This window comes from Pithys albifrons, chromosome 1 (genome assembly GCF_047495875.1).
Source record: "Pithys albifrons albifrons isolate INPA30051 chromosome 1, PitAlb_v1, whole genome shotgun sequence".
In the NCBI taxonomy this organism is placed as follows: Eukaryota; Metazoa; Chordata; class Aves; order Passeriformes; family Thamnophilidae; genus Pithys; species Pithys albifrons.
The window spans coordinates 64,517,242-64,529,954 of NC_092458.1; the positions used below are offsets into that span (position 1 = coordinate 64,517,242).

General features: G+C 45.0%; 1 protein-coding gene and 1 long non-coding RNA gene across 4 annotated transcripts in view; one reads left to right on the plus strand and one right to left on the minus strand.

The window, feature by feature from the left end:
• Nucleotides 1–1,346, minus strand: part of KL (klotho) — a 46,234-nt gene extending 44,888 nt beyond the window's left edge. For 2 of the 3 annotated variants that reach the window (XR_011697531.1, XM_071552867.1), the window contains exon 1: nucleotides 571–1,346. Coding sequence is in view for 2 of the 3 variants with exons in the window: in XM_071552867.1 (XP_071408968.1) it covers nucleotides 571–1,335 (765 nt within the window). In the remaining variant the exon portion in view is untranslated. The remainder of the gene's footprint in view (nucleotides 1–570) is intronic. The other variant, XM_071552877.1, reaches the window with a different exon arrangement.
• Nucleotides 1,347–3,987: 2,641 nt separating this feature from the next.
• On the plus strand, nucleotides 3,988–9,041 carry LOC139679420 (uncharacterized). Its single transcript, XR_011699186.1, has 3 exons — nucleotides 3,988–4,086; nucleotides 5,354–6,123; nucleotides 8,598–9,041. It is a non-coding gene; the product is annotated as an uncharacterized lncRNA (long non-coding RNA).
• The last annotated feature ends 3,672 nt before the right edge of the window (nucleotides 9,042–12,713 follow it).

Here is a 12,713-nt window from a genome sequence, read left to right on the forward strand (position 1 = left end):
TACTACATTCACTGATAAAAATTGTTAAGTACAGCAAACTACCTGTGCCACTTACTAGACATACTGCAGAACTAAGGATCTCTTTTTCCAAAAAGTGCTCAGACTCAATACAAACCCATACTTTACCAAGAAAAGGTATCTAAAACATTTCTGCTGCCTCTACCATCTCCATTAACTCAGTTAGATTTTCTTATTAAATACATAAATCCCCTTTACAGTCTTATTAAACATTTCCACCATAGAAAGCCATGCTGGACTGGCACAGCTGAATGTATGCCCTCACCCACCCAGAATGCCAACCGAACTGCTGGGGGCAGGATTTAACTCTGCACCTTTCCACCAACTCGAAATAATCACAGCTACAAAGTTCCTGCCTCCCACCTCTGAGTTTTGCCGTCCTTTGCCCATAGATCAGCTGCCCGTACTCTGCAGATACATCGATTTGTCTTCCATGCCAGTGGTCAACCAGGCAACACGTCTGACACCGGGGAGGTCTAAGGGTGGCCTCCGCACCCTCCCCCTCGGCAGGACCCGGGGACCAAGGTGCTGCCGGGGTCCCCCACCGATTACCTGGAGCAGGTGGTGGCCCGCCAGGTAGCCCAGGCGCGGGCCTCCCTGCACGCCGGGTGGCAGCCGCCCCGTGCCATAGCCGTGCCAGGCCACCACGTACGGGTTGTCCATGGTCAGCCAGTAGCGCACCTGCCCTCCGAAGTGCCGGAAGCAGAGCTCGGCATAGTCGTGGAAAAGCTGGGGCAGGACGGGGCTGGCCCAGCCGCCGAAGGCGTCCTGCAGAGCCTGCGGCAGGTCCCAGTGGTACAGGGTGACGACGGGCTCGACGCCCAGCTCCTGCAGGCGGAGCAGCAGCCGCCGGTAGTGCGCCAGCCCGGCGGGGTTGGCGGGCGCTGTCCCGTTGGGCAGTAGCCGGGACCAGGACAACGAGAAGCGGTAGTGGGACACCCCCAGGCGCCGCAGCCCCTCGACGTCGCGGAAGAGGTTGTTGTAGCTGTCGCTGGCCACGTCGCCGCCCACGGGCCCCGACGGGGCGGCCCCCGGCGGCGTGGCCGGGCGGTGGGCGAAGGTGTCCCAGACGGAGGCACCCTTGCCGCCCTGGCGCCAGCCGCCCTCCGTCTGGTAGGCGGCGCTGCCCGCGCCCCAGAGGAAGCCGTCGGGGAAGGTGTCGTGGAGGAAGAGTTGGTCCTGAGGGTAGGGCAGCCGGGCGAAGCGGGACCAGGTGCCCGCGCCCTGCCCCGGCGCCCCCCGCCCGGGCCGCCCCAGCAGCAGCAGGAGCAGGAGCAGGAGCAGGAGCACGGGCAGCAGCGGCGCGGCGAGTGCCATGCTCCCGTCGTGCATCCACGACGCCAGCGCCCGCCTCCCAGCTCCCTGCCGCCCCGTTTTATCTCACCTCGGCCCCCCGCCCCCCGCCGCGGTGGGCACGGCCATTAATAATTACCTCGGAGCTGCCGCCTGCATCCTTCCCGGCCGGTTCCGTCGGGGAGAGCTGCCGCCGGGGGCGGGAGCCGGGGGCCAAGACGGGGCGGGCGGGGAGGAAAGGAGGAAAGCGGGGCGTGGGATCCTCGGGGAGAGCTGGACCCTTTCTTCCCCTCGGGGTCGCTTCTGTGTACCCCCGTGGCCCCTTAGGGTGGACATCCCTGCCCGTGGGCGGCAGAGTGGCCCCGCGGCTCTTCGTCCGCCCCGCCGGCGCCCGCACCTCGCTGCGGTCCCGGTGCCCCCTCGGAGGAGGGACCCCCGCCGCTGCCCAGCACCCTGTCCCCAAAACAGCTTTTCTGAGGAGCCCGCGGAAAGACTCGACGGCCGGATCTGTCGCCTGCGAGGGGCTGAGCGTAGCCCCCTCCCGTCCCCCGCCGCTGTCGGGAGTCCCGGGTCCAGCGGGCAGCGGTCGCGCGCCGGGCCGAGGGAAGGGAGCGATTCGCGAGACTGGGGAGAAAAGGCAAAGAAATAAAACCGATTTCCCTTTCGCTGTTTCCGTCGTGCTTCCTTGGCAAGACACATCGCACCTGCGAGCTCTCGTGTAACAGTAGTTCCAGAGAAACCCGTTGTCCAAGGACATCATACACTCACTCCTCCCCGCCCCCTCCCCGGGAATTCATGGGCTGTCACCTCCCAGTAACAACACTTTTCTTTCCTGGAATCGGAGCTTGAGGTATTTGGTTGTTTACTGCACACAGAGCAAGTGCCAATTAGAAATGCCTCACGGATCTTTACGGGGAGGAAAAAAATTGACATACGTTTGATTACTAAGTTACACTTTTTAACTAATTGAGCATGCGTGATGCATGGACTGCTCTTTAAAGGCTGGTCTCGAACTGACGTTCTCGATTCCTTACGACAAAACAATTCAACCAGGACTGCGAAACAAGAAATAGCCCCACACATTGCAAAATTTGGTATTCAGTTGTGTGAACGCTTAGCACGACTGGGGATATCTGTGAGTAAAACGCCTACTAAACAGGTTGTTAGGGACAGGGAGATGTTCCCAGGAGATAAAGCTGTTGTTTAACTACAGAACGAAGGCATTTAGATTATTTTTTTATTTTTCAAAAATAAACGCCCTCGGGGAAAAATTACAGGTAATTGCTAATAATGAGTTGATGGATTTAAACACCAGTTGTGATCTGACAAAGGTTACCTCTTGTGCAGAGGACGGGGTCTCACCACTTCCAAGTGCAGGCACGGCATTTGCCATGCCTGTTGCTAGAATTTCCAATTTCCATCTTTTCTGCACTGATTCAGATCAGTGTTGGGGAATGATTTGTGCTGATTTTAGAGGCCAAAGATGAAACAGGCAGGATTAGAATTAGTCTTCCATTGGTTGTAATTAATTATTTGTTGTGTCAGAGGGATAGGGATCTGAACTGTCCAGGGAACCAGCAACATCCCTTCCCTAAGGAAGGAAGTTTGTGGAGTGGGAACAGCGGGTGGCAGGCCCAGAACCAAGACTGGTCATTGTCTGCCAAGAGCGAGTTTAGGATACAGTCTGACAAGATGCTGAAATTCAATTATAGTCTGAGTAAATGACAACTTGAGTTACAACAGAGTAGCAGCAAGAGAAAAGAGGTGTTTAGCATCAACTGCTAGTTACCTGAGAAGCTGAAGGTGAGTTGTTAAAGGCACAAGGTCATTGCTGCAGTTGTCTCTGTGCAAGGAGTGGAGAGCCAGACTCCTGTCGAACTACAGACCTGATTTCAGGGGAAGTATTAATGCCTTCACTGGGTCTCTCTGACAAAGTATTTTAGAAATGGGATGTAGAGGCGTGTGTCAGAAATACCACAGCCTAACACAGGGTGTTAGTGATGCCAAGTCCATTGATAACATTTAAGGAAAAAATATTTATTGCGTCTCTGGGGACACAAAAGACTTTGAGATACGTCTTGATGCATTCTCTTTTCATATTCTAATTATTAACTAAAACCCAAATAAATCCTATTTGTAATTGGGCAGCCCCAATAAGTAGGCACTTAACTGAAGCTCCTTCACTAGGAGTTTGTTTTTTCCAGACCCCGTCAACAGTTAAAGGAAAGAAATAGCTTCATGGTGTTACTCTAGGTCAGTCTAGCCAAGATGTTTGTCAGCTTCTGGAAAAGGCTACCTTCTTCAAAAACTGTCCAGGAAACCTACAGTGACTGTGCTTCTGAATCAAGCAGCCCATTTTTGAGAGACAAAATCTGAACATAAGTTGCTGGCACAAAGCTGTCACTTTGCCTGCATGTCTGTCAGATGAAAATTTTTCGTTTGTTTTTTTTTGGGGGGGTTGTTTGTTTGCTTGTTTGTTTGTTTGGGGTTAGTGTAAATTACAGAAAATGTGCAAGGTTGCTTCCAGTTGCTTGTGTTTTCTTCTTTAAGAGAAAGCTTGTTTTTGTGTTTTAGGACAACACAATCACCCACTGCTCTGAGCCAATATATTTTTTTCTAACAGACAGCCTAACAAACTCTGTGCAATATTAACCATGCAGAAAGGTCAGCCAAACACTTGCAGACATCCAGGTCTCCCTCACTGCTCCTCGAGTTCAAAGCATGGCTCCACTGGGTCTGTGTTGCTGAGCAAGCACACTTCCAATTCTGCCCCAGGTAAGCAGATTGGGATTTGACTTTCAGCCTCTTTGTGATTATTGAATATTCAGTTTTTGATAATACGTGCAATGGATAATGTGGGTGTCAATAAAATTTTCCTTCAGGCTGTGATGAGATTTTCTTTGCTAGGTATGCAGTCAGTGCATGAAGTCAAATTGGGCAGTGTTCTGACTGAGCACTTCTGTTTCTATCCCAAAGGGTTTGAATCTTCTGGGACACTTAATTCTAGGTAAAATAACTCTGTCTCTGCTTTGGATTCATTGAACAGCTTTCCCTGAGGTCATGTTATGCACTGGCTTCAATACAGCAAACCTGTTCCTCATTTTAAAATCTCCACAGAAGAGTAACAGCCGTACACCAATAACATTTGTTGTGTAACAAGTGGTCTCAGTGCCCACAACCACCATCTCCTGTTTTAATACCTCTTCTCTGTTCACAAGCACACTTCCAAATGCGTGCAAGCATACAGTCAGTTGAAAATAATCTTGTATAATAGATTTATAGTCTCAGCATTTCATTTCAGTTCACAAAAGTGTTCACTAACACTTGGGAAAACTGCTTAAAAAACCCACCACCTGAATTAGGCTTGAGCATTTTCTCTACTGCTTACATCGCTGCATAACAGTGCAACTTCTTTATTCTGTCTCTTAAATATAAACTGTTAAGCTATCAAATTCTACTTCCACTTGCTGATCAGTAGTTGTTTCCAGTGGAAAGCTGTGCAACAGCATTCTAGATTTACCTTCTTCATACCTGCCAGAACACCACAGCCTACCAGGCAAGTTCTTCCTGAGTTTTCTGAGAGAAGTTACAAGGTCAATTTTCTTGAAAGAATGAGCCTTCCATACCTGTTCTTTCTCACTTGATCACACTACTTAAATGCATCCACCATACATTCAGAATTACTTTAGAGACAGCTAGTAACCAATTGTATTGAAATTAGAAACATGGTGTTGTCAGGTCCAAAACACATCCTCCTCTCTTCTAGCCATAAGCACCAAATCATTCTCCTATCCACCTTTTTTTTTTTTTTTAGCTGGAAAGGGTGATAGGGTGCTTTAGATGCCGGGTTTTGGGGTTTTTTTTTGAATCATAGCCACTCTAGTCATCTCCTGCTCTTCCAAGTGTAACAAATTCTTTTATCCCATAAAGAAGTCTGAATTAATTCCATTTTATTCTGTGGCAAGATCTAGTGTGAGGTGGGAAATTAAAAACATAAACTCTAATCATTTTCTTTTTACCCTTTTGCAACTGTCTCTCCAAGAACTGGACAAATCCTGAGCATCCCCTTGTAGAAAAAGTGGAATTCAAAATACCTTGGCTCTTCTTACTTTTGAAGGTAACAGGAAATAACTTCAAGGCAAGCCTAGAAATTCAAATTTTATTCACATGGGGCAGTAATGACAATCCCATTACATCCTGGGAGGTGAAACATGGTATCTGGATACTTTCTCATACATGGGTGGCTGGGGCTGCAAAGCCTTCCAAATCTTATAAACCCTCCATCAGGGGAACCAATAAACATGTTTCAAACCCTGAGTAGCAGAAACTGATGGAAAAGGAAAGAAAGACGAAACATCATTTTGGAAGGCTATTTGAAAATGACATCTTGGAAATGCTGTCTCTTAATTTTGGAAGGCCACAAACACTTCCCATTACCCAGATGATAAGACAAGAGTTTGTAGATGATCACCTTTGTATTCAAAAGTGCCTTCTTAATCGGTGAAAGAAGGGATGGGCAAACACAGAAGGGAAAAGAAGTTGCTTCTCTCCTGAGAAGGAAAATAGTGAGGAGGTGGATACAGCCTTGTTCTTCCTGTCCTGGGCTGGAGACGTGACCTTGGCTGACAAGAGGTGTCCAGAGTTGAAAGAGCAGAAAAAGTAAAGCAGAGTGCTCCCTGCCAACTCCAACCACATAGCTCATGAGCCACAGGCTTCAATTGTGTTTCAGGCAAGAATTGAATCCTGGTTGTAGTGGCTGAAGAAATGGACCTGTCTCCCCAGAGTCTGCTGAGTCTGTGTGAACAAGCAAAGGTGAGTGTCCAGGGAAGTTACAGACAAAACAAGGAGTTGTGTACTGAATTTTGGCTCTTTTAGGAGAGAAAATCCTGGAAAGTAGAGTGACTGGAACAATTAAAGGGGGGGAAATATATTTAACAATTTAGGTGGGATCTGGATAGACTCAATCTCAACCCTGAGAGTTGAAAATCCCTGTCTATGGTCTCTGCTGCAGTATAAAAAGGACCAAAAGGATGACTTCACTCTTCTCACTCCTGTTTTAATTTCTGTTTGTGATACCCTGTTATCATTTTGAAACCAATTTCATTCAGCTTCACACGATGGCCCAAAAATTTGAATCCTGTCTCTCAGTCCAGAGCTTGAGAGCACTCTGGAGACACATATAGTGACTTGTCATAAACGATCATCCTATCTCTTCAGTTCAGGCACAGCTGAAGCATTTCCCTTCACTCTTCAAATTCCTAGTATTTTAAAACTTCTGCCAAAATGCCACATCTTTTATGAAAAGAAAGATCCACAGGGATTTAAATGAAGAAATAAAAAGCACTTCTATTAAAAAATGAAAATGCAATGCTGAGTTTTATGTACATGAAAGTTGAATCTTTTATGTATTAAATTCAGTCTAAGAAGAATATGATGCAAAATTACTTCTATCATCATATCTTTACATTACTTTCTGTAGATAAATTGATAAGAATTACTCCTGCTAAAATCATGCACCAGGACAAGTTAGTATTTGCTAAATCTGTATTTCAATAAGCAGTTGAATGACACTTCAGCTCAGATACTTATTTCTTCTTGGTTTCAGCTCATGAAAATATTGATCTCTTTACTGCAAGGCAAAGACTGGCTCATAAAGAAATAGAAGTGGTTTTAAAAACTACTGTAGTGTGTTAATTCTCTGTAAGATTTTCTGCCTAAACGTCTCTTCTGCAGTTAAGAGTTATATCATTTTAAACCAAACTGAGCTGAAGCTTTGTAAACCAGTAATTTAAAATATATTGCAGTAAGGTGCTGAGACACTAAATGTGCAGACAACACTCACTGCAAATGCATAAACATTTTTCTGGGATACAGGCATATGATGTTCATTAATAAACAGAACTATTATATTATACAAAATCAATTTGCACTGAAGAGCAAAAACTTAGTCTCGGTCCTGTGTGAAGTCTGTAGTATTGAAACATGATTTGTAGTCAACTGAGAAGTCATTTAGTCTTTTAGTGCTGCTTCATACTAACATAAATGTACTTGGGAGCTATTCCCAATTACTCTAGCAAGGTTCAACTCCTATATATTCCAAGACTGACTCAAAATCATTAGGAAGTCAAGACTTTTATTACCAGAACAGTAAGCATGCACAGTTTAGGGTCTGTCTCTTCAAACATGGTTGAGGAGTTGAACCAGATTAGGCCAAGACAGGGTATGCTGCAACAGTCCAGATTTGAAAGTAGATCTTCTAATAAAAGAAAAAAATGTCTTGATAATTATTGCAATGAATTTCACCTCTGAAATTTGAAAGCATAGATACGCAGGCAGTAACCAAAGCATTTTGCATTAAGCATTTCTTCCAGAAGAATAGGTGCACCACTTCAAAAGCTGGAAGTCTGGTAATTTCCAGTTATGAGATTTAAAGTTTATAGTGGTGCAGGTAAATAATGTTATGGGTTTAGCCAGGTGGGCCTAAATTTAGGTTTTAAAGTTCAGCTAGGCCTGGGAATTGTCAGCTGACTTGAGCTGGGCTGAGCTAGCTAACAGCTGACTTCTTCTAGCCAATAATATTGTATTCCATACCATATTGCATCATCTCAAAAGGGGTAAGAGCTGGTGTGTGGGTGTGGCTTGGACAGTTGCTTCACAGCTGTGGTGCCAGCAAGACACTCTGCTGTCCCAGGAGGGATGGGGAGGCCCAAGCCCAGAGCACCGGCTTAACATCATGTTATCTGAGAGAAGTAAAATATTTGTTCCTAGCTTTTCTCTCTGCTTAAGTCTGTCTCTGAAGAACCAACTTCTCTAGAATGTTTTGTAGTTAAAATGGTAGAATTTGTGTTTACTGGGAAGTGGGAAGTTATTTCTTGTTATATATGTAACTTGTGTAAGTGTGTGTTATATTGTAGTATCCTCTTAATTTTCTCTTCTTTGTATAAATACAAGTAGTTAGTTTCAGCATAAAGCTGGCTTTGGAAGTTTTTTTTTCCTCTCTCCCTCTTCTTTTTCCCTTGGCTTGTTGGGGGGAGGAGGAACCCTCTTTCACTCTGTCCTGGATAGTTGGCACTTTGCCAGCTCAACCCAGGACAGATAATTGGTGCGTTGGCCGGGAAACGAAGGCCACTAGCAAGTGTCCCAGAAGGTTGGCAGGGTTCCCGGGAGCTTTGTTATAGAAACATTCCTTGATATCTGCATTGCTTGGGTACATCTAATATAAACAATGTTCTCTTGCTACTGGATACTCGTTTTATTCCTTGTACTGACTGTTTCTGTGAGTTCAGACAGCTCAACTCGTACCTGCTGTGAATGCAGCCACTGCAAGGAGAAGCCTCACAGCCACAGCAAGCTGTCTTTCTCTCCTGCCTCACCTCAACAGAGAGCAAACCCCAAGCGTGAGTCACATGGTGAACTGTCATCCTTCCTGTGTGACCAGGGGAAAGACATGAGGAGGTGGGACAGTGCATCTACTTCTGTGCTTGAAGTCCAGGTATGGAAATCAAAACGTAAGAAAGCTGGTAAAAAGCTGTCCACATGTTGAAGCAGAGATCCCAGAAGAGAGTCAAGAACCACGATTAAGCTGCCCTGCCTCCAGCCGAGAGGAGGAGAATGACCAAGTCTACAGGACATTGCTGAACCAGAAAACTAGCCAAGACTGTACCTCTACACTGACTTGTAGATGACAGCCAGTGCCCCTCTGAGAGTGGCTGGACCGATAAAAGATTACTTGAAGCATAGAGAGGCCCATGTGGGCTTTGGTGTGTGGCAGGACACTGCTGCTTGAGTAGAATCTGTAGAGATTCACCATGTGGATGCTCATGTGCCCAAAGGCTGAGCTGAGGAGGAACAGCACACCTGGACTGGCATAAGGGAGGGTTGTTCCTGGCTCAATGGGCCCAGGATGCCTCAGGCCACCTGCAGGTGGACGAGGCCAAGGGGTGGATTTAACCATGGACATTATTTCCCAGGTTATCCACTATTGTGAAACCCCTGAAAAGGGGATAGTGACCCCAGTGTGGGGATAGAGACCCCTGAGAAGGGGATGGAGACCCCTGAGAAGGGGATGGAGACCCCAGTGTGGGGATAGTGACCCCAGTGTGGGGATAGTGACCCCTGAAAAGGGGATGGAGACCCCAGTGTGGGGATGGTGACCCTAATGAGGTTACAGTGACCCCTAAGAAGGGCATGGGATAATCCCAATGTGTGCCTCAAGGACATTTAACCTTGAGGAAAAAGGTAACTTGGATTTTGAGTTTTGTGTTGTAGGACATGAACCATGAGATGAAGAAGACCTGAGCTGAACTGGTGTTGGTGTCCAATGATGAACTGTTTTTTCCTGCCTTAAGTGCCTACCCCATCCTAATGGACTATTGCCTACAATATGGAGGGGTGGAAGACAGCCCTGGAAAGAACAAAGACTGTTTAAGCGCGGGAATAGATAGATTGAAGATATGAGTGATGTAATATGGTATGGAATAAGGGGTGGAATATGTTATGGGTTTAGCCAGGTGGGCCTAAATTTAGGTTTTAAAGTTCAGCTAGGCCTGGGAATTGTCAGCTGACTTGAGCTGGGCTGAGCTAGCTAACAGCTGACTTCTTCTAGCCAATAATATTGTATTCCATACCATATTGCATCATCTCAAAAGGGGTAAGAGCTGGTGTGTGGGTGTGGCTTGGGCAGTTGCTTCACAGCTGTGGTGCCAGCAAGACACTCTGCTGTCCCAGGAGGGATGGGGAGGCCCGAGCCCAGAGCGCCGGCTTAACATCATGTTATCTGAGGGAAGTAAAATATTTGTTCCTAGCTTTTCTCTCTGCTTAAGTCTGTCTCTGAAGAACCAACTTCTCTAGAATGTTTTGTAGTTAAAATGGTAGAATTTGTGTTTACTGGGAAGTGGGAAGTTATTTCTTGTTATATATGTAACTTGTGTAAGTGTGTGTTATATTGTAGTATCCTCTTAATTTTCTCTTCTTTGTATAAATACAAGTAGTTAGTTTCAGCATAAAGCTGGCTTTGGAAGTTTTTTTTTCCTCTCTCCCTCTTCTTTTTCCCTTGGCTTGTTGGGGGGAGGAGGAACCCTCTTTCACTCTGTCCTGGATAGTTGGCACTTTGCCAGCTCAACCCAGGACAGAAGCCTGTGGTCAGTTCATCACACATTGCCTCAACTGCTCCTTCATACACAGGGGAAAGGCTCTCATCTTCTTTCCAGAGTGGGGTCGCTCTCATGTGTGTGGTCAACCCAATGTGGGAAATCTACATCCTCCTGTAATGGCTGTTGAAAGTCAAACAGAACACCCTTATACATTCCAAATGGTACCTAATGCCATGTGTAAGGATGGGAAGACTGACCGTAGTGGCCATTCACTTCTTCACTTACATGGTCTGCTACACTCAAACCTCTGTAAGTTCTGCATCATCTAGCTCTTGTTGAAAGCATGTAGGTGCCTGAATCTCAAACAATTTCACTCAACTAGTACTCTGAGAGAAATTTTTATCTTAACACCATTAATAGTATTACGTCATACATCTACTACAATCATTTACCCACATCTGAAATCACAGGAGGTTTATTCTTTTGAGCAATAAGATGCCTATCACTTCCTTAGAGTGAAATTAGAGAAAGGATAATATTTGACATTGTCAGGATCTTAATACTTCCTGAGCAGAAGCCAGACTGTTTAGCCAGCCCTCTTTAAGTGATGGAATTACAACCTCTTCTGTAGACAAAAACATCAAGGGCAAAACAGGAAGCCACATGTGCTACCACAGCCTTCAGTTCTGTGTTTACAAGACTATTTTGAATGTTCTCAAGGTCAGTGATTAGATTTCCTCCAGATACTCTGATTCACACCTACAGTGCATATCGGCTGCAAATCAAAGAAGGATGAGCAATTTAATAAAGAAGGACGAGCTATGCAGCAATTATAATGTGGGTAGCTGAAGGTAGGAGTTACCAAATGCCACAGTGATTAAGCAACACATGTTGGCACATCAGTGTTTCATTTTTCCTCATCCAGAAGGTAACTTCAGAAAATATTAGTATCTGAGGGATTCTAAAGAAAAAAGTGTTTGGTATGTCTTCTCATTGGCTGTGAGGAAAATTGCCACTGAAGGAGGTATTGATTAAGCTTTGATATATGTATATTTGAGCTATATGTGAGGAAGTCAAGTAGGCTTATTATCTAAAATTGTTGGGTATCTAGGAAGGTTATCTACTGTTCTGAACAGCATCTAAAGTGAGCATTTTCCAAGTGTAAATCTTTGCTTTACAGTGCTCTTTCAAATGTGAGCAGAACATAACCCATGCAAAAATTCATGAAAAAATGCTTTGCAGCCCCTGTAACTATTTTCAAATGCATTCGTTGCTGGAAGATTGTACTCCCTTACCAGCATGGTGCATGTATTCTTCATTCAAACCTAATTTTTTGGTTTTAAATTGCAAAAAGTATTTCTTTTGTAGCCAAATATCTCTCATGTATAAAGTGAGGCAGTCCACACACACAGAGAAAAGCAGACCTCTGCCATTATGAAACATACTTCTTAGGAGACAGCAGTAAGTAAGTTTTAAATCTCTTAGATATATTAAAAATTGTACCATAGTTAGGCATAATCAAGCAATTCCTCCTTTGGGCTGAAATAAGGAAAGGGCTCTTTGCAAGGAAAGTGAAGGAGAAACAGTATCAATTTCTCTGTTTGGTAACAAGTGGTAGCTATTGAGTGAGCTACAGATTTTGGGGCATGCTCTCAGAGCAGATGTCATTTTGGGCAATTTATGGTCTCTAAGTCTGATAAGGCACTTTTCTGCCTGAATTCAATAGCTTAGTCATAGATACAAAGGAAAGTTAATTTTGTCAATTTTTTTTAATTAACTTAGCATTTAAATTTTTCTGGGCCTGGCTTTCAGCTGACAAACAGATGTTCACTGAAAGGAAGGCATCTGTGTCCATTTCTCTTTATAATTTCTATCTTCAGTTCAAATCAGTTTTCAACTTAAAAAGCTGAAAATTTTGAGGAGAACAATCTACTAAATACACCCCCTCATTTTTCATACCTACTTTTCATCACTGTCTGAGAGACTCTTTTCTGTATGAATGGGATTTTCTGGATGTTCCCTTATAGTGGATGTGCTGTAAGAGCAGAGTACCCATGCCTGAAGTGTGTGAGACTTGTCTTAGCACGTTTGCTATTATTATTTCAGCAGGCCAGCAGCAGTTTCCCAAGGATCAGAAATAAAAGAAGGAAAATGAGATTTTTTTCAAAATGTGGCAGGTATCTCCAAAAAAAACCTCAGCAAAATTTCACACCATGGGGAAAGCTAAAGGCATCCTCCAGGCCCATCTCACAGCTGTAGGTGCAGCCAGCACTGTAAGATCTCAAGGTGAGTGGATCCGGTCTCCAGAGA